General features: G+C 41.8%; 1 protein-coding gene across 4 annotated transcripts in view; it reads left to right on the forward strand.

The window, feature by feature from the left end:
• Nucleotides 1–21417, forward strand: part of TMEM182 (transmembrane protein 182) — a 224632-nt gene that overhangs the window by 61616 nt on the left and 141599 nt on the right. For 2 of the 4 annotated variants that reach the window (XM_024743658.1, XM_024743659.1), the window contains one exon: nucleotides 2763–5739. The exons of 1 other annotated variant lie outside the window; for it this stretch is intronic. In XM_024743658.1, coding sequence (XP_024599426.1) covers nucleotides 2763–2983 — 221 coding nt within the window. In that variant the 3' untranslated portion in view covers nucleotides 2984–5739. Of the gene's footprint in view, nucleotides 1–2762; nucleotides 5740–21417 lie in introns of those variants that run through there. One more of the 4 variants, XM_024743657.1, reaches the window with a different exon arrangement.

Below are 21417 nucleotides of genomic sequence, written 5' to 3' on the forward strand. Positions count from 1 at the left end.
ATAAAACACTGGCAATTTAACGGGTAGGGAAAGTAGGGAAGTGCTGTTTTACTCCATGGGTATAATCATAGGCTGATCTGATAGGAATTAAATGGACTATATCTCCAACTAGTGAACAAGTTAAAAAGTTGTAGTGATAGAAACAACTATTATTCATTGCTTTCAGGCTGTAATTGCTCTTCAAGTAACAGCAATAATTAAATATAAATTAATTCTTCCTTATTAAGAACCATCTACATGATGTCCTGCAAAACTTTCAAAAAATACTCTAAATTCAGTAATGGGTTTTACAATTTTTGAAGAAAAGGTGTATAAATCTACTGGTTTTTCACAAAGTAAATTTTTAAAAATGAAAATACCTGAAAGCACAAGAGATTCACATGATGTAAGGAAGATTAAAAAGAACAGGGGGCTTCCCTGGTGGTGCAGTGGTTGAGAATGTCTGCCAATGCAGGGGACTCGGGTTCGAGCCGTGGTCTGGGAAGATCCCACATGCCGCGGAGCAACTAAGCCCATGAGCCACAACTACTGAGCCTGCGCGTCTGGAGCCTGTGCTCCGCAACAAGAGAGGCCGTGCTAGTAAGAGGCCTGCGCACCGCAATGAAGAGTGGTCCCTGCTTGCCGCAACTAGAGAAAGCCCTCTGACAGAAACGAAGACCCAACACAGCCAAAAATAAAAATAAATAAATTAATTTTAAAAACCCCATATCAACAAATAATAAAAAAGGTTCGCAATGTGTTGGCATAAGGCAAATGGTATGCAAATAACCAAGCCAAACCTTTACATTAGCAGAGCATACTGTCTGTATATTTTCTGAAAAAATGTTTTGAAATGCTCAGAGTTGCTAGACAACACATGGCCTCACCATATTGTTGTCAAAATCTGAGACACACAGCCAAAAATAAAAATAAATAAATTAATTTAAAAAACCCCATATCAACAAATAATAAAAAAGGTTCGCAATGTGTTGGCATAAGGCAAATGGTATGCAAATAACCAAGCCAAACCTTTACATTAGCAGAGCATACTGTCTGTATATTTTCTGAAAAAATGTTTTGAAATGCTCAGAGTTGCTAGACAACACATGGCCTCACCATATTGTTGTCAAAATCTGAGGCACGGCTCGACTCTGTGAGGAGTTTGCTCGCGGGCTATGGCTTTACTATTTTTCTGTGATACAGTTGTCGTTCAGTGGTTAAATTGCTCTATTCTGTGCTTTGGTATTTGCATTTACATTACAGACAACAGAGTGAAGGATGGTTCTTATTAGTGAAACATCTACATTGATTCTTCACAGCTTTGTAGTTTGTATCATGATTAGGAGAAAGTTTCACCTCTGATGCTGACATACTTCAACATACGTATGGGCCCTTCTTCCATGTTTACTTGTCAAGATTCTTTATGAACTTGATGACCCAAGAGGGAGAGGACATCCTAAATGCTGTAGGAGCACAATTAACCCCAGAAGAGTGATTGATGGCTAGGTTTGTAAAAGCAACTCCCTCCTGCCCACGTTCCCCAGCCTCTGCTTCTGATCACAGGGCGGTGTTTACCTTCTAGACAGAATATCAGTTAGGATATGGAGATTTTATACCTGATGGTTCAGTTAGTTAATTCAGAGAGTACAGTAGATCCTTGACGAGTTTGAATTGAACTTTTGGACAAATTGCAAGTGTCCTTAAGTATATTTTGCTTTGGGGCAAATTCGTGTGCAGGGCCCTCACTCACCAGTGGATCAGCTTAGCAGGCTCTCCTGAACCTGCAGCTCAGTGCAGTGGTATCGCCTCCTTCTGTTGCTACAGTTACAGTCACATGGAAAAGCGTCTGCTTAGCAGTATTCTCAAATGTTAGCATTCATAAAGCTCTTCTGTCATATTGCTTGTTAAGGTCAAGGGTCCAACACCGTGGTACTTCTCTACCCTTATAATTCCAACAATATTTTTGAATAGGTGGATTGCAGTTACATTGAAATGGTTGATAAATTATCTTGCCTTCTAGTTAGTGGTTAAGCATTTTCCATCCCTCCCTCCCTCCTTCCCTCCTTCCTTTCTTTCTTCCTTTCTTTTGTTTCATAAGGCTCTTGATCTCAAACCTGAGGTTTTATATTCCACAGAATGTTTCTTAAAGAGTCATGTATATTCCTTTACATTAGTTCAGTGCTTCCATCTCTGTCCTTGTCTGGTACTTACCTTGGCTTCTATTTTCATTGCCATATGTAACTGCAACACCAGTTAGCTGTGTTATAATAATATAACAAAAGTCAGAAAGACCTGAACTGAAAATCAGCTATGAAAACTACCAGCTGAGTTTGCATATACTTAAAACTGTGGGTTAATAGTACCTGTTTCACAAGTTTATTGTACATATTGAAAGAAATAATGTATAGCAGTGCTTGTCACAAACGAGGCATACAGTAAAAATGGATAAATGTTAGAAAATAAATTCCGCTAGGCAGAGATCTTTGACTCTTATAGTTCACAAGCACCTAATACAGTGCCTGGCACACAGTAAGCACTCAGTAAATACATGTCATCTGTTGCCATTTTTCTTCTGCAACTATAGCCCTCACCACAGTGCTCTGAAAACTAAAGATCAATGATGTGCCTATAAAGCATACAATAAAAGGTCTGACACAAAGTAGGTGAGTTAGCTAGAATTATATTTTTATAGTTATATCATCAGGCATATGACTGGTCTGATATAGCATTCTTGGGCAGACATCTTCAGAAAGGCTAAAGGTCTTTTGTTTTGTCCTTCTCAGGCATCCTGTTTTCCTTGGTGGTGATGCTGTATGTCATCTGGGTCCAGGCAGTGGCTGACATGGAAAGCTACAAAAACATGAAAATGAAAGACTGCTTGGATTTCACCCCTTCTGTGCTGTACGGCTGGTCATTTTTTCTGGCCCCAGCGGGGATATTTTTTTCTTTGCTAGCTGGATTACTATTTCTAGTTGTTGCACGGCATATTCAGTTACATCACTAATCAAACTGTTGCCACCAGTATTTTCTTGAGAGATTTTAAAACAGAGCATTTTAAAAAAAATTTTGTCTCCATGATCCTAGCATAGAATGAGTTGATGTAACTTTTTAGCTGCTATGTGAATTAGCCATTTTACTTGGGATCTTCTCTAATAAGAGGGTCCTAGAATCTCTCCAGACTCCATCTTGCTTCCATCTTATCTAAGTGCTCTCAAGAATCTAGTTTTTTAGGGAACAGGTAACATGGGCCTTCCCTTCACTGCACTTGTTAGAGTTTGCGGGTAACAAAGGCCTGGCAGTAGCAGAAAACAGTCACCAGGGGCAAATCGTGATTTGAGTTAAGCGTCCTCCTTGGCATTCACTTCTGCTGCTCTTAAAAAAATTCTTTGGAATCCCATATCTGATAAGAGGTTAATATCAGAATATATTAAGAACTCCTACAGCTTAACAAACAACGGTAACAACAACAAAGCAAATACCAGATTTAAAAAGGGGCAAAGGACCCGAGCGGACGTTTCTCCAAAGATGATGTACAAATGGCCAAAAAAAAAGTCCTTTGGAGATTAATTAAGAACAACAAACAAATGTTGTCAGAGAATTTACTCCATTTCTTCTTCACACACATACACATGTACTGACACCTGTGAGCAGATTATTCATTATTTAAAAATAGACAGCAGTTGCTCTTGTAGCAGGGGCTGCGTGAACTCACCAGTTACAATGGGTCACAACAAAAACAACATGTACTTATTCCGCTTTCTTACCAAAAACAAGTTTCGTTATGTAACGTATTCACTTAATTGTGCATGCTTACATAAATCTTAAACTATATTTAAAAGAAGCAAATCTGTACACCAAATCCCATACAATGAAGATTGGATTTTTATGAACTTAAAGTGGGTTAATTGTATATGTAATATGGTTGAAAACATGTAAAAACCAAGCGCCTTCACTTTGTACATAATTCTATTCGATATTTTTAGATTTCATTTAAAAATTATATTGCTAATATGTTCAGCATGTGAACATTTATTGATGAAATGTGCTTTTAATATGCACTCAACTATAAACTTTCGAAATACTTCCAGATGAGGGTGATAACAGCCTCGCTTTATTAAAGACCGTGAAATGTGAACTTTTCCCAAGATCTTATGGGTTATAGTTCTGATCATTTGATTCCCTTAACTGTCGTCTCTCCCTGTCTTCAGCTTTACAGCAGGTATGTTAACATTTACAGATCTGCTATTTCCTGGAAGATAACTTTTGGGGGATGGTTGTGGGAATGATTCTTTATTATTCACTAGAGTAGACATTTTGCATATCAAAGATTTTTGTTTGGCACTAATTTTGACTGAAATCAAATCCATCTGAGAAGCCTAGGTCATATTTGCATTTTGGAAGCCTCCTGACAGAGGAGTCCCCTGTTAGTGAAGGAACAGAGGCCCTGCGTGGTGTGCGGACTGCATTTCAGGCACAGCATTTTACTCCGCAGCTGTTTGAATACCGAGGGCCTGACTCGGAGGCACATTAAAGGGTGACCACCTAGAAGCCGCTGTAGGATAGAGGCGTTGTTGCTTTCACCCCGGGCTCCCATGATGGGGAGATTGCCTGAATCTTCTCTGCACATCTTGTACTTTCCATTAAACCTTGTTTCAGTGAGAGGGCGCTCTGGGGGAAGAGTGAAGATCTGAGGTATCTGCAGATCACCAGGGCATTTTAGGGGTTAGTGACAGGGCTTGCGTGTTTAAAAAAAAAAAAAAAAAAAAAAAAAGACTTCAGGGCCTTAACTGGTCTCTCAAGCCGTTTCAGTTTTATCATAAACGTTTTCCTGGTCCTTTCCTTTGTCTTTTTCTGTTTCATTTTTATATTGCTTCATTTATGTCTTTGCTTTTGGCTTGATTATTACAAAAATAATTATGGGTTCTGTTATTCACATTGACTGTGATATTAAGTTGTGGCATGCTATTAAGTTTTCCAGACGATGCTAGATGTATTTGCTTAGTTTATGTCATCTGTAAATACAATTCCTTTTTGTAGAACTTTGGAATGGAGCCTTTTTCTATGTATTATACATCATTTAAATTTCACATGCAAGCTGCTTTTAGTAAAGGTTTGAATATTTGTAGCTTTCAGATGGTTAATCTTACTTTCTAATACTTACGCGACTACCATATATTTATCTTAAGGCAATTGGCTGAATATCTGATGTACGTGACACTTTTACACAGATCCACACTTTGGAAGTGTTTCATAGGTGTAATGCATCGGTCACATGAGTTCAAACACATTTCCTGACCTATTTCACCAGCAATCCATGGAAGAAAGGAAGGTGAATTGTATTTGCTGTGTCAATGAGTAAAATATACTTAAAAATAGCAGATATATTCTCGTCACAGCCTTGTATCTCATTTGGGGTAATATGTTTCCTTTTATTTCTCTATTTGGTGTATTGATTTATTTTCAAAAGCTTTCAAATGAAGTGTTAAAAATCTTTTTAAGAGGATTGATTTTGCATCATAAAGTTTCAGTTCAACAAATAAGATATCTTTTTGGTGACACTTGTAGAAAGAGTGAGGAGAGAGGGCAGTGAGTTATGTGCTTGGACTTTGGTGAAGGCTGTGATCTCTCCATACTGTGTTTGCCCAAGGAGTTTAGTTCAGTCGTGTGGCAGGGAGCACAGGAAACTGGCTAGAAAAACCCTCCAGAGACAATGAATGAAGATGTTCAATTTGGGGTTGAGCGTAGGACTTTAAATAATACCATTAGGTGTGCTCTTACTGGTCATTGGCTGCTTTTATGACTAATCTATGAAATGTATTTACTGAATTTGAAGATTAAATCCACTTATAAGAGTATATTTATATGATGGAAGAGGTGTCAGTGTTTGGTAATTAACTATCATCAACTTTGTGTGTGTGTGTATGTGTGTGTTGCATGTATAAGTTTGGATAGAGTTAAAGTGAATAGTGGAAATCAGTACATTTGAGTAGCACATTTTTTTAAAATTCAGTTTCTCAGGGACAGTAACATAGTTGTTTCCCTGGTGGGCTCTACCAGGAATGGCATCTCATACGAAAGAGATGAAATAGAAACTAAATTTGTATTGATTGTCTGAAGGAGTTAAATATATGGAGACATTTTTTCCGTGATGATCAAGTATAGGCAGAGAAATTCCAACAAAATCCTAGGAATAAGGTATGTTAGATACGTTAAAAACCAAGGAGGGTGGGAAAATAGTTAGCATCATACATATTATAATAAGCGTAAACTAAACAAAGGAGCATTTAATCTGATTAGCAGGGAAAGAGGAAAGAAAGAAAAAAAAAGTTAGAGCTTAGAGCTTCTGAACTAGCCACAGCTTAGGCAAGTGGTAGGAGCTCTACCCTCAGGACCGTTACGATCAGCCTGGGCTGGCTGTGGACGTGGGAGTATTACAGAGAACAAGTTGGAAATGACAGAGGAGTACAAGAGGCCCCCTCTGGCTTTTGAAGGGTCATTTTTTCCCCTCACTTGCAAAATTGAAGGGGCAATTGGATGGTTGAGCTTTGTAAAATGATCCACCTCTGGTTGTAAAGAATCATATGGTATAGCTAGTAATTCTATTGCACGTGTATACGTATATATATATGTGTGAGGTGTGTGTGTGTGTGTGTGTGTGTATGGAGAGAGGGAGTGTGTGTAGAGAGAGAGAGTGCGTTTTCCCTCAGTACCTCCGTATCCATGGGGGACTGGTTCCAGGACCCCTGCAGATACCAAAATACACGGATGCTCAGTCCCTTATATAAAATGGCATTGTATTTGCATATAACCTATGTATATCCTCCTCTATACTTTAAATCATCTCTAGATTACTTTTAATATCTAATACAATGTAGATGCTATATAAATAGAGCCCAGCATGGCAAATTCACGTTTTGTTTTTTGGAACTTCCTGAAATTTTTTTCTAGTATTTTAAATCCGCAGTTGAATTTGTGGGTGTGGAACTGGTGGATATAGAGGGGAGGGCTGATTATACGTAAGGTATCTATAAGTAGCTACAAGGTATCTATAAGTAAGTAAATTAGAATGATTTTTAATTCTTGAAGTGATGGTTTTTCTGGTTCACACAAGTGACAGCGATAACCTGGCTAACCTGGCTGTGTGAGGTAAGTATGGTTGGAGCCATTGGCATCCTGCACCGGTCCTGAGCATTGTGCAGGTGATTTAGGGGGGAGAAGACTCACTGCAATAAAATAAAAACTTTGAATATTCCGTTCTCCTGGGAATCCGGGAGTTAATGGTTCTTCCTTTATAGGGCAACTCTTTGTTTTTCTTTTCTTAGCACTTCTTTATCCATTAATTCTAACAAGAGACTGCCACTGTTAAAAAATTCACCAGTGCCTGCAGACAGCATTGGTATTGCAGACTCTCTAAACAAGTAGATATTTAAACAATACCGCTTAGAGAAGAGTGCAGTACGGCTTAAAGAGTAATGCTTGTTGCCTCATATTTTGCTGTGAGATATGCAAGACACTGTAAGAAATACTGGCATATTGTCTTCACCCCCCCAAAATACAAGAGACATTTTTTTCTCAAGAATTTTATGGGTATGTGTAAATATCTGGAGAGTTGTCAAACAGAAAGTTGGATTAATCTCTGTGTGTGTGTGTTTATATGTATATACATATGTGGTATGTATGCATATGTATTTGGATACAGATTTGGATAAAACTGTATATTTGTCGGTAGGTATACGTCTGAATACACATGTACCTATATACATATGTGTATTTATAAAAATATTTTTACATCTATAATGTATACATGTATATATATATAAGAAATGCCTACATTTACATCATTGTGTGTGGATTTCCACATAGCTATCCGTCTCAGGCATTCCCAAGCTCTTAAGGTTTGCGGAACAGGAGGACACATGTCATCTTCATGCTATTGCATGCCTGTCCCCATGGAGGGTGAGGGGTATCGGGGAGGCTCAGCGGGTGGTGTCATGGTCTCTCTCTCTCGGATCCAGGGCATATGTGGTGATGCTTGTGTAGTGGACGGCTCACTCTCACCCTGTGGAGGCCCAAGGGCAGTGACCCTGTCTTGAACATCTTCTAGCAATTGACACCCAGCAACTGATAGCTGTTGGTGAACGTTTAACAGTTACAAACTTTGCTGGATAAAAGGATTCCTTTATAAAGCAGCATGCCTTGCTGATACATTCACTCAATCCCCCTGCAGAACATTACGCCGAGTGGATCCCCCCATGGATTCTTTATTTGGTTCACCTTAGGGAGAAGCTTATGGTGTGGTGGGGGAGGTGATAAATCTGCATCTGAAGACCTGCACTCCGATTCTGGATTTTAAACTTTTGGTTTGGAAAGTTATTCCACCTCATTTTGGTGAGTTCTTCACCTAAAATATTTACTAATATATTCAACAGATACACACTAATTGTGTATACACCCATAATTGTGTACACACTGTATGTGACAAATGGTGCTAGATGTTGGGTATAACTAAACAAAGCAGACATTTATTTAATTGTCACTCTTCAAACTGGGATTCAAGGAAGAAATATAGACAACAAACAAGTGAACAAAAAATAACTATGAATTTATCAATTGTGATAAATCCTCTAAAGAAAAATACACAAGACGTAATGATACATAAAACCATGACTGTTGGATAGTCCGGGAATTTCTTTCTAAGAAGAGAATTCTGAGTATTCTGATATGTAAAAGATATGAAGCATCCATCTGGGTGAAAAGCAGCAGTGAAAGGATTTCAGGGAGGGGAACTAGGGGGAGAAAAGGCCTGAAAGTGAAAAAGAGCTTGGCATGTTCTAGGAACAGCAAGGTGGCTTGTGTGGCTGGCATGGAAGGGAGGGTTTGTGATACAGCTGGAGAAGTAGGAAAGGCCCCATCCTTCAGAACCCTTGAGCCATTAGAGTATAGTCTGAAGGGTAAAACTGAAAGAACTTGCTGGTGGATTGGCTATGGGTTGAGAGAGGGGCAAATTAAGAATTGCTTTCAGATTTCTAGCTTCAGTGAGTAAGTAGATGGAAGAGACTGGAACAGGGAAGACAGGAAGGCAAAGGCTTGGGGGAGAAAGGAATCCCTTGCTCGTTGTGATGCTGTAATAGTTGATAAGCCTGTGAAGGGTGCAAGTTGAGACGGTGGTGGATAATTGGATGTGGCCATCAGGAGCTCAGAGGAGCGATCTGTGCTGGAGACTTATATTTGCGAGTAACCAGATTGAAAGCCATGGGAAAGATGAGACCACCAGGGAGGATGGCTAAAGAGAGTGACTCTCTCTGCCCTGGGAACCCAACATCTAGAGACTGAGCCAAAGACTGAGCCTGAAGAGAGGCCAGAAATAGACATGGAAGGATTGGTGGGAAATGTGATACTGAGGAAGCCCAGAGGGGTGACTGTTTTGAGAAGGGACTGCTGAGAAGATGACTAAGACGAGGAAAGAAAGGTGACCTTAGGCTGTGGAAGCATGGAGGTTGTTTGTGACAGGGACAGCAGAAGTCGTGGCATGGTGGTCAGAACAGAAGCCAGATTTGATTGGTAAGAGGAGTTAATGAGAGGTGAGGAAGTAGAGAAAGCTTGTTGTGCAACTTCTAAGAGGAGGTGGTCTTTGAAGGAGAGCAGTCACGGATCTGGGTGGAAGAGGGTATGAGGACCAGAGAAAGCATTCTGAAGACCTGGGAGAATGAGAGCAAGTCTGTGTGTTTTGAAAATTATCCTGTCCAAAGGGAAAGTTGATGATGTGGGAAGGTGTGGTGGCCAGAGTGGAGTCAAGGAGCTGCCAGTGTGTGTGGAGGGGCAGTGCTACCTGCCGCCCCTCAGAGGGGGTCCATATCTAAAAACACCCAGAATGTGGAGACCACTCATTACATTAAATTTGACAAAAACAAACAAAGATCTGGCTGTGCATTTACCACGTCCTTGTTCCAACATTAGGTGTTGGGGTTACAGAGAGTTTGGCAAGTCCCTTGTCTAAGTCAGATGTAATACTCTTCATTGCTGGTCAGCCAAGCATGTACAGAGGACCCCAGGGAGTCAACAGAAACGACAGCAGATGCAGTGTCTCAGTATGGGTCCGTCAGGATCTTACTGCCTATCTAGACGATTCCATCTTGCTAGTGAAACTGTAAAGCTCAATACTCCCTGACGTCTCCAGACAAGTGTTTGAGAAGGAGATTTCTTGCTTCCATCTGATGGCGTTAGTTTTATTCCTTTCTTGAAGAATCTGGTGACTGTCAGAAAGCCATTCACTGGTGTGGTGGGGATACTCTGCTTCCTCTTTAAGGACAGTCAGAAGACACACCAGATAGTGCACTAGAGCCCTGGATCTGGATTCTGTATTTTTGATCTGGAAAAATACCCTAAGATAAAAGGAAAAGTACAGTATATGGAAGAGGGGTGATCAAATAAAACTATCAGAAACAGGCTCAGTTTGGATTCTAAGAAATTCTTATATTTCTTAATTCATCAGTAGTAAAATTAGAGGAGTTTATTTTTAAAACAATATGTAGAAGAGTTGTGTTCTTGTCTTTTTTTTACTACTCTCTCTCTCTGCTTGGCCTGACTGACTACTAGCACAATCAGTGGACCCACTCAAGGCTGCTGGGGTACATCTTACGCTCATAGATACTGTAGTTTTTGATTGATCAATAGCGTTATCAATACAGTTTATGATTTCTAATACTTTTGCCTGTCCACATGATAGCACGATGTTTCTCATTAATGTGGTTGTTTCATGACGTTGTTTCAGTCATAAAGTGTGAACCCCAAAGCCTACAATTTCACTAACTACCCAGCTTTCAGAAAAATAGTTTCCAAGTTCTGTTACTTCCTATTCACAGACACAATAGGACAGAAAAAAGATATTAAAAATACTGTTTAATTCTCCAAACTGTTTTTCTTTACAAAAGCAATACATATTCATGAAACAATTCAGAAAGTACCAGTGAGCAGAAAGAGAAAAATTTCACCCATAATTCGACCACTAGAGTCAAGCAATATATAAATGGTTCTAATAGGTAACTGAAAGGGTCATACAGAAAAATGTTTTGTAAACTTAGATTTTTACTTAATATGACAGCTTTAGCATTTTTGTGTCATTAAATATTTCAAAGATTATCTACACTCTTTCAACATGAGCCAAGCCAGCACATCGCAGACACAGGCCAGCCTGGTCTGTGTCGGAGCCTTTGACTCTGGAGAGTCTCTACCGGTTTTGAGTCACTTTGTTGTTCTCCACGTGGACATATTTTGAAATGGAGGAATGATAGGGAAAGTCCACCCTAGGTTATTGTGAGTTAAATAATTGTGGACAATTGCAAATCGTATCACAAGAATAATAGATGTCCACTCTAGATTTCCACTGAGTGAAAGTCCAGACAAGATTAACAATGGGCTGACTCTGATTCCTGAGCACCTCCTGTGTACCAGTAGCCTTTCATACGTTGTTTGGTGGTGTCATTCCCATGGGGAGTCGAAGGCACCGAAACTGGGAGGGTTTGGAAATTGCCCAAGGCCACGCAGCTAGGAAGGATTGGAGATGGTTTTCTAGCTGTTTGAATCTCCATGCTCTTTCTGTGATACCACTTGGCTTCTCCCTAATAGTGGAGGGAAAATATTTTGAACATATTTCAGTAAAAACAGAAAGATTTCTGTGAATGATCAGGGCTACAGCTTGGATTAGTTGCATGAATGAAAAACTACAAATTGAGCTACTTTTAGATCCTCCACTGACTACTCCCTCTACTGCAGTCTTTGGGCTTCAGGCATTAAATGGGATGGTGCAGATGTCAAGGTCCCTATGGCACACTCAGTGACATCAGTCACCTAAAATCTGCTATGAGTCTGAAGCCACTTGAATGGCTTATGCCCCTTGAGTGCAAAACAGAAAGCCCACTATTTAGAAAGCAGATACCGCCTTGCAGGAGTGTCTTCCTTGCCATATTATTGGAGGCCATTGCTCACAGTGTTGGAGAGCACCTCCAGCTATGTGTAGGGAAAGGCAGTGGACTTCTGAGCCGAAAACCCATCTGGTCCCTTAGGCGGGTCCCTGAGCCTCTTTACTTTTCTCCAAACGATATCATTGGGCAAAGCCCCCAGGACAGTGTCCAGTCTGTGGTTGGCTTGGAACAGATTTCCCACTGAGCACCAGTTAGCAGGGGTGAAGTCCTTCCAGTTAAGAGAGAAGGCCCTGGAGAGAGAGGGAGAGTGAGCGCCAGGCTTGGAATGTGAGTTCAACTATTAGGAGTGTGATTTTGAGCAACTATATAACTTCCCTCTGCCTCAATCTCCTTGTGCACAAAGTAAGGACAGCAAAAATGGTCATGCAAAGTGTTTAGAACAGTGCCTGCCACAGAGTAATCGCTTAATACATGCTCTCTATCATTGCTATTCATTTTTATTTTATTCTAGTTTTGAATTACCATGTTTCTATAATTTCTGATCCAAGACTTCTTACCCTACTTTTCAAAGATCGTGGATATAATTTTTCCAGGACCATTTCTGTTTTCCTCATTCCTGCGCTCATTTTAGGAACATCTTACATCCCACTGACTCTGTGTGTATAAGATTGCCCAGGAGTGTGATGAGAGCCAGAAGAACTTGCGGGGAGGGGGACAACAGTAATATTAGGTCCCTTTGATAAAAAATAGACTGCCAAAGAAAAGTTATCTCAGAAGTTCCTGGGGTGGGTTTCCATATGTGGTTGGCTAACCAAAAAAAAAAAAAATCCAAATTGAATTAGTGCCTTTTAAATGGGGAATACATTTAAATATATATAAAAAGGAAGGCACAGAAAGGCAATGAAGAACGGCCCCCCGCACACCAGCCCTCCTTGCGCCCTCGTTACACGGCTTCACTTTGAACCAGATCGCTCTCCAGCCTGCTGCCAGCCACTACGTGGCTACTTGGCAGTTATTTAAAGCCCAGCTCATATTACTGCAATGCAGGGCTGGGCACCCGTGTCCCAACTGGTACACAACTGATCTATTCAGAAATCAACTCTGAAATTAAGTGTGAAGGCATGATTTCTGTGATCCTCTTTTTCCTTTCTTTTGCGTTATTTCTTTTTGGAACCGTGCCTCTCTTGCACCACAGAGGAACTTCAGTTAGGTTGTCAGTCTGATAGACTGCGTTATCAGATACGTTAGCTTTCCTCCCTCTTCCGCTGGCTTAAGAGGTTTGAAACACAAAGAATAAAAAGTGCTAAATGGGATGAAATGACCTGTCAAGGGTAGACTCAGCATCTGTGAACGACTCAAAAAACCCCCCAGCTTCAAGGCCCTCCAGTCTGAGTTGCTTTTTACTTGGCTTTCCTCTCTTCTCCTCTTTTCGAACTGAAGTACTTTGTGCATCATTGATCTTGGAAGATTGTTTCTTGAAACGAAACCGTTTTTCCCCAGCCTAAGAAGCCTCAGACCAGATTTGGAAGTGTGGTTGAGTGTTGAACCTTAGAAGAGGAGATTTAAGCCTCACCTTCATTATTATACAATATTTATATTTCACAGAGTGTTCAAGAAAGACAAACAAGCAACTTCCAAACAGGTTTGGCCAATACATACACTGGATAGCAGTGACCTGTGGTTTTAGGATTAGAGAAATAAAAACGTTTTAGAATGTGACTTAGTTAGAAGATACAGCTCTGTGCAGCTGTAACCAGAGAGGAGGAATCCAGTCCCTGCCCTGTGAATGACCAAAGGGTATTAAACATGTCTCAGGTCACACGTAATAGAAAGTTATCCCTGGTGGAACAAATTAAGAGAATTGCTACTGTTTATGGGAAAGTGGGAGTGAAGACACTGCTTCTATTCATGGCTGATGTAGGTTGTGATCTCAAGAAAGACATTGCTTATTTTTTCTATCTGTGAAATTGAAAGAGTCATTCTTGGAAAGAGCTTGGAAAACAAGGTTGCCAGCTCATGTCCCAGGTTGTCACATGTTATCTTTGCAAAAGAGCCATCAGGAAAACTGGGTATGATTTCTTTTTTTAAATTTATTTATTTATTTTGGCTGTGTTGGGTCTTCGTTTCTGTGCGAGGGCTTTCTCTAGTTTTGGCAAGCGGGGGCCAGTCTTCATCGCGGTGCCCGGGCCTCTCACTATCGCGTCCTCTCGTTGTGGAGCACAGGCTCCAGACGTGCAGGCTCAGTAGTTGTGGCTCACGGGCCCAGTTGCTCCACGGCATGTGGGATCTTCCCAGACCAGGGTGCGAACTCGTGTCCGCTGCATTGGCAGGTGGATTCTCAACCACTGTGCCACCAGGGAAGCCCCTGGTTATGATTTTGACATCCCTTCTGGTTCTGGTGCAAGATTACCATCCGTCATAGTAGTTAACTCTCCCCAGCGATGGCCCAGCTAAGGGGTGTTGCTGATAACCCCTCTGTGATGGAGTCTCCACAGTAGGTACTGAGTAAACACCACCTGGATGAATGAAGGGCTGAGTGAGTGAAGGGAAGTGGTCAGGGTGAGGCGAGCCCAGAGCAAGGTCACTTTTATTGATGACTTAGAAGAAACAGAAGCAGCATGTAAATGTTTATATTAAACAAGTATTCTGTGGCTTATTTATGTTCATTTAGGAAAATGAAAGTCATTCTTTAAAGAGTTGGAACAGAGCAGAAGTTAGCAAATATTCTGGATTCTGTCTTTCTCTTTTAATGTGTACTAATTAGCAGGAGGAGTTTAAGTGCAGCTAAAGTTAGGGGTGGCTGATGTTTCTCACCAGGTCCTGCTTGCTCTTCACCTACACCAAGCATGACTGCATTAAGAATATCCTATTTCCTTGGGGCACTTTGTTGAAACATACTTCATAAGAAAAGGTAGTAATAATGTCACAGAACTGGCTCCTGTTATACTTTCTAGGGACCAGGCCCCTAGTTTATGCCACAAAACCAGAACAGGTAGTTGTGTCAAGATGTGGCTCCTGGCCCCAGGACAGCCAGTCCATAGTCTATCCAACTGTTCGTGACTTAGGACCGTAGCCCGGGACAAAAGTTGGGCAGTTGGGTTCTTCTCCTTCTCCCCTTCCTCTTTCTCTCTTCTCCCCCAGCTGCTGCTCTCCCAGAAACTTATACTGGGGGCATATGCAGAGGTGTGAGTGAAGCCGGATCTAGCCTTTGTACCCCAACACCAAATTAATTCTCGGAGACAGAGTTTCCGGTGAAGTAGAAAAGAATAGCTTTATTGCTTTGCCAGGCAAAGGGGGCCACAGCGGGCTAATGCCCTCAGAACTCTGTGTCCCAACCTGGAGGGGTCGTGAGGTGTTTCATAGTAATGGTTCCATGATAGCGTGATTGGCTCATGGACACTCTTATGATTGGCTGGTGGTGAGGTCATTGGGAGTCGGCATCATCAACCTTCTGGTTCCAACAGGTCTGGGGTCTCCGTGCTTGTGGGCAGAAGACAGTTAACTTCTCCCGCCTGGAGGGGGTTTCAGTACCTGCAAAACAGCTCAAAGATATTGTTCTGTGCATCCCTTGAGGGGAACCAGGACCCTGCCCCAAGGCTGCGCTATTGTGTCCTGACTGCTCCTCCCTTGTCTCTGCATTCGCTCCCTTCCCTGATTAGCAACTGTTTGAACCTGCTTGTTGGAACTCAGGGTAGGTCCTGGAGGCTGAATGAAGCCTATTTCCTGTAATCAAGAAATGGATGGGGGACACAGAAAGGCTTTCGTGCCCAAGAGCCCTACAGGGCTCTGCTCGGTATCATAAAGAAGTAGTAGAGACAGAAGCCAGCAGTCGTCATGGGAACAGTCAGAAGGCTTAGGGGGATGGAGACATTAGAAAGCACATGAAGCTTTTTGCCAGCGGGTCAGGAAGTCACCCACATGAGAGTGTAGAGGGGCCCCATGAATACCAGATGGCTGTCGTGAGGTCCGGAAGCTTTTGCTGCTGTGGCCGTTGGTGCCTCCTGGCCTCCAACTCAAGGATCCAGTCAGCCTAGGCCTTTTTGTGTCTTGTTCTTGGCTTTTTGTGAGACTTTCTCTTCTTGTACCATCTGTTTTGTTCGGATATTCCCCTCCCCCATTTACACTAGCTGAGGGAGTCTACATTCTCGGCAACCCAAAGAGCCAACTGGAAAGGAAAATATAGGGGCAGTCGCCCCACGATAGGTCAGTTCATATTACCTGTAAGAGTAACAGGGCGAGAGGAGCAGGCAGTGTGTTCGTGTTGCTTACGTACCGTGGAGGGAATCAAGAAGTCTGTATCAGTGGAGGATTGATTATTCACCCAGTTCTATCTCAGGGTTTATGTCTTCTGCAGAGTATTTGGTTTCTAATCTGCCCCCATTCATTGTTATAGTCATATAAATGTCTTATTACTCTTGCTAATTTCAACATCTGAAACTTTACCTATTATTTTTAATACCACGATCCTCAGATTTCATGAGCAATCGATTTTTGACAACCATTTCATACAAATGACCATTCTTGTCCTGTAGACTCAGGATTCAGAATCCAGAAGTGCTGGATTGCTGGCATTAAGCCCTGGTGCTATATGAATGAATAGGTCTTGAAGCACTTAGGTTTAAAGCATTCTGTGTATAGAGGTGGGCAAGTTCATGATACCAGCTCTGATAAGGAGGCTTTTGTGAGCTACCCCGGGAAGTAGGCTATTGTTTACAGCACTGGAGCTTTGGGAAAATGCATTCTAAGTTTCAACCAACTGGCCGACCGTTTATAAACAGGGGCCCATCTGCATACATTTTCCATGCAGTCATGTTAAAAGAAGAGTGATGAAGAATTTCAAACACAGAACTCTGGTTCTTGGGATACGCTTCATATGTGAGTTTCCACCGTGACTTATGACAGATGTGATGTACCCAGCTAACATGGTACTTGTAAAGAAAGGCCAGGCGTGGTTTTTGCTCTAATGCTCCTTTTTTCCCATAGTACACAGACCTACATTCTCTTCCATATTATATGTTTAAAGGTGAAATAAATGTGCCAAGTAGAGAAAACTCAAGAAAAATGGAAAATATTGACATAATTCATGTTTCTGTGCCCGTTTCTGCGTGCCCAGCATGGAAGAGTGGTTGTGATGGACATAGTGGTCACGTTTTTCACTGGACTTCATCCACCTTCATCCTTTATTCTGCCAGGTTTCCACTTTGTACATCATCGAAACATAACCCAAGGATGTATTTCAGAATTAACCCTTAGGTTTCAATGATTCTCTTCAATCTTCCTCCAAGTTCTATCCAATGAAAATACTTCCTGCTTTTGTTATCATAGTTGCTGTTGCCCTTTTCTGCCGGATTTATATGTCCATGTGTACATTTCACGATTGTGATTGGAAAAGGCCACACCCAACTTGATAAGGTACAGGCACTTAAGTATCATTCTTTGAAGGTCCTTAGAGGGTTTTGTTGTAGCATTCATTCCTGGGGAATGTTGACACTGGCGCTAGGAGTTCTGAGCCGATGGCAGCCTCACATACAACTGTGTTCAAGTCCAGCACTTAAACATAAGCCAGAAGAAGTTGGAACTATGGCAAACCGCATTCATAATATCGTTTGAGGGACAGCTGGGGTCAGGGCTAAATTATAATTTATCAGATGCAGAGAGGCAACTCTTGCATAACAATAAGCACAGGCTATCTCGCTGAATGGAAAATAACATTTTCACCTTGGAAAATATATTCTAAATAGGACAGTAATTGTTTTTAGGAAGCTATTCATGACTTCCTTTTTTCCCCCCCTCTACTTTCAAGAATCATCCAGGAATAAGGTAAACTTTTTATCATAATTTATACAATGTGGTAATTTTTTGAATAGTTTAGAATTTTTATAGCCTGATGACAGACCTGCCAAATTCCACACAGCCATTGTGCACTGGCAGGGAGATGGGCTGGGATGACCTGCTGGGTCCTCCACATCTCTGACGTCTGAGAGTCTTTGAAATACATCCCAGAGCTTAATTATGACAGCGGTCTTTATTATTCTGAGCCCCTAACGGCATACTTCAAGGGAACAATGTAAGGAGAGAAGAGCTGGTGCCTTAGCAGTGGTCGACACAAGAATTGGAACAGGCGATTTCAGGGAGGAACTTCCATTTTGCAGGCGGGTGGGAGGTTGGAGGAGGAGTGGTGGGTTAGGGAATAAGAGGGTTGCTGGCAGGAACTTATCAAACTAATTCTCAATCATTTGTCCACAGTCTGGCATAAACTAATTACGGATATACTTTTTGTAGAAATAACAACCATGTTCATTTTGACCCTTTGCATCGATCTAAGCAGGGTAGATGTCATTCCCATCCTGTACCACATGCAATCCCGGTCCCAGTATCTCCTCGGAATTGTTGTGCATGGGGACTGGAACATCAAGCACCAAGCTATTTTCAAAACTTTTTATTTTTAAATAAATTTAAACTTACAGAGCAGTTGCAACTATAGACAGGGAAACCACAGGACAACTCTCAAGAAATTCGCTCTGGTACAATACCTCTAACTAAAACTGCACACTCTTTTCCGTCTCACCAGCCTTTCCTCCAATGTCCTTCACTGTTCCAGGATCCAGTGCAGGTCCCACACTGCCGTTTAGTTGCAGGGTCTCCATAGCCTCCTCCCATCTGTGACCTTTCCTCGGTCTTTCCTTGTTGTTCATGACCTTGACACTTTTGAAGGGTACCGGTCAATTACCTTGTCAGGTGTCTCTCATTTTGGGATTGTGTGATGTTTTGACAAGTTGGAGCTATGGCTTTTGGGAGAGAATATCACAGAGATGATGTAGCCTTCTTGGTGCATCGTATCCTGAGATGCAGGACATCAGTGTCCCACTACTGGTGACGTAACCTTAATCAAGGTGGGGTCTGCTAAGTCAGCAACATAGAACGTATTCCATTTCTGTGAATGGGGCCTGGGTTAGCAAAAGAACTTAGCTAAACTCGTGTTAACCATTAGTTTAGAAGACATACAGTTTAAACTGCATGTATGGGCCTTGAGTAAGTATTCAGTGCTTTGAATCATTGCTTGGGCTTGCGTGATTCATTTCAGTGCTCTGTGATTTGTGGCCAGCATGATGGATATAGGTCTGAACACATCTCTGGTAATGCTGTGGCTGTTTGTAGCCATCAGTGAGTCAAGCCCTCACCCCACTTTGCCTTGGTCTTAACTCTGAGGCTGAAGGATAATCCATTGACAAGTACTACACACAACAGCCCACCTAAAGGAAGGAGCACCGATCCAGTTACCACCTTAGGAGTTCTCTTTTCTATCTGCCTGTGCCACATTTATCTTTTTCTCCCCTTAACCCTGCGAGATAGGAAAATCAGAAAGAGTGTTATCTTCATTCCATAAATTGAAAACAAAAGCAAACCCACCCAAAACTGATGAACCGATGCTGAGAAAAGTTCAAGGACTTGCCAGGGTTCTATGGCCATGGCAGTGCAGCATCAGTGATGGGACCCAGGTTCCCGGATGCTTAGTCCACTGACCTGCCTGGACACTCAGTGCACTCCAGCAGGAGAGGCTGGGCTGCCGCAGGTCCAGAGCCGTCCAGCACGTAAGCAGGTGGCTCCAACTCTGAACTTATTACCAAGTTATTATGAAAGCCGAGGTTAGTTAATCACTCTTGTTTTTCCACTTGGTGATTGTTATTTCAGGAATAAAATATCCCTGGGGTTTACTTCTAATTTAATGCCAAGATGCCAATTGTGCCTCACCTGTTTCACCTGAGGCGTTATTTATGCCCAAATTACACCTCCTCGATGAGGACCCATTGTGCATGTTTCCTCCTTTGGAAATTAAATACAATAATAGTAATCAGCTGCATATAAAGCAATTGTAGGGGGTGGGAAAGGCTCAAAATTTGTAACAGCTCAGGAAAAACCATCATCAGGGAAAAGCGCTATGGAAATGCTCAATGCAGACGTAAGAATTATGACGTCTCTGCCAATTCACCACCAGAGGCCAGGGTAACACAAATGCATGGTAAACATGAACTTCGTTCAACAAATATATATTGGCTACATGTAACGTCAGAGTCTAAAGCTAGAGGGGATTTTATATAACGATAACCACAGCTAAAAGTTTTGAATAGACAGTTTTTTTAAGAACAGCTTTAGGTTTATAGCAATATTGAGCAGCAGGTACAGAAATTTCCCATATGTCCTCTGCCCGCACCCTGATCCCAGCAGCCTCCCTCATTATCAGCATCCTTCACTAGAACTGCTAGAACTGATGATCCTACACTGACGTGTCATTATCACCGGTGGGTTATATGAGAATGCACTCTTGGTGTGCATTCTGTGGGTCTGAACAAATGTATAATGACATGCAGCCACCGTTCTAGTATCATGCAGAGTACTTTCACTGCCCTAAATATCCTCTGCTCTGTCTGTTCATCCCTCACTCCCCTTAACTCCTGGCCATCACGGGGCTTCTTACTGTCACCACACTTTTACCTTTTCCAGAATGTCATATCGTTGGAATTATACAGTATGCAGCCTTTTCACATTGGCTTCTTTCACTTAGTAATACCCATTTACATTTCTTCTATGTCTTTTCATGGCTTGATAGCTTATTTCCTTTTAGCGCTAAATAATATTCCATTGTGTGAGTGTACCACAGTTTTTCTTTTTTTAAAAAAATCTATTCACCTACCGAAGGACATCTTAGTTACTTGCAAATTTTGGCAATTATGAATAAAGCTGTTATAAACATTCGTGTGCAGGTTTTGTATGGACATAAGTTTTCAGCTCCTTTGGGTAAACACCAAGGAGTGTGATTGCTGAATCGTATGTTAAGAGAACATCCAGCTTTGTAGAAATAGCCAAAGCATCCTCCACTTTGTGTACCCGCCAGCAGTAAATGAGCATTCCTGTTGCTCTGATCCTCTCTAGCATTTGGTGCTGTCAGTACTCTGGATTGCGGCCATTCTAATATGCGTGCAGTGGTATCTCATTTTGCTAGAAGCTCTTGAGGGCCTACTGTGTACCGGACACTGGACCGAGCACTATAAATGAGGATCTCATTTAATCCTTGCAAAATCCTAAGGAGTGAGTGCTATGATTTCGTCTTTCCCCCTTACAGAGAAGTAAGGGGAAGCTCAGAGAGGCTACGTAACTTACCCATGTTCCCGTAAGCAGCGAGCACAAAGCCACGTGGGCCGAGGAGCTCCCGTGGAATGTGCAGCAGCCGATCTGGGACAGTGCGGTTCCTCCACACGCCCCTTTTACAAGGACATTGACTCCAGATCTCTGAAGGGCTCCCTGGAAGTCACAGCTGATTAGGGGCAGGAAGAGAACCGGTCTTTGTCTGCCCTGCCCAACTTCTCAGCCATCAGTCATGTGGAGACTGGCCTCCGGTATAATGTGTACAGTTCAGGATACTGATGAATCTTGATATATGACAGCTATTCCAAGGTTCTCAAACCCAGTGCTTATTTGGAACGTATTTAATTTAATGCTCAGATGAGAGACGGAAGAC

The sequence above is a fragment of the Neophocaena asiaeorientalis genome, unplaced genomic scaffold (assembly GCF_003031525.2).
Source record: "Neophocaena asiaeorientalis asiaeorientalis breed wild unplaced genomic scaffold, Neophocaena_asiaeorientalis_V1.1 scaffold114, whole genome shotgun sequence".
In the NCBI taxonomy this organism is placed as follows: domain Eukaryota; kingdom Metazoa; phylum Chordata; class Mammalia; order Artiodactyla; family Phocoenidae; genus Neophocaena; species Neophocaena asiaeorientalis.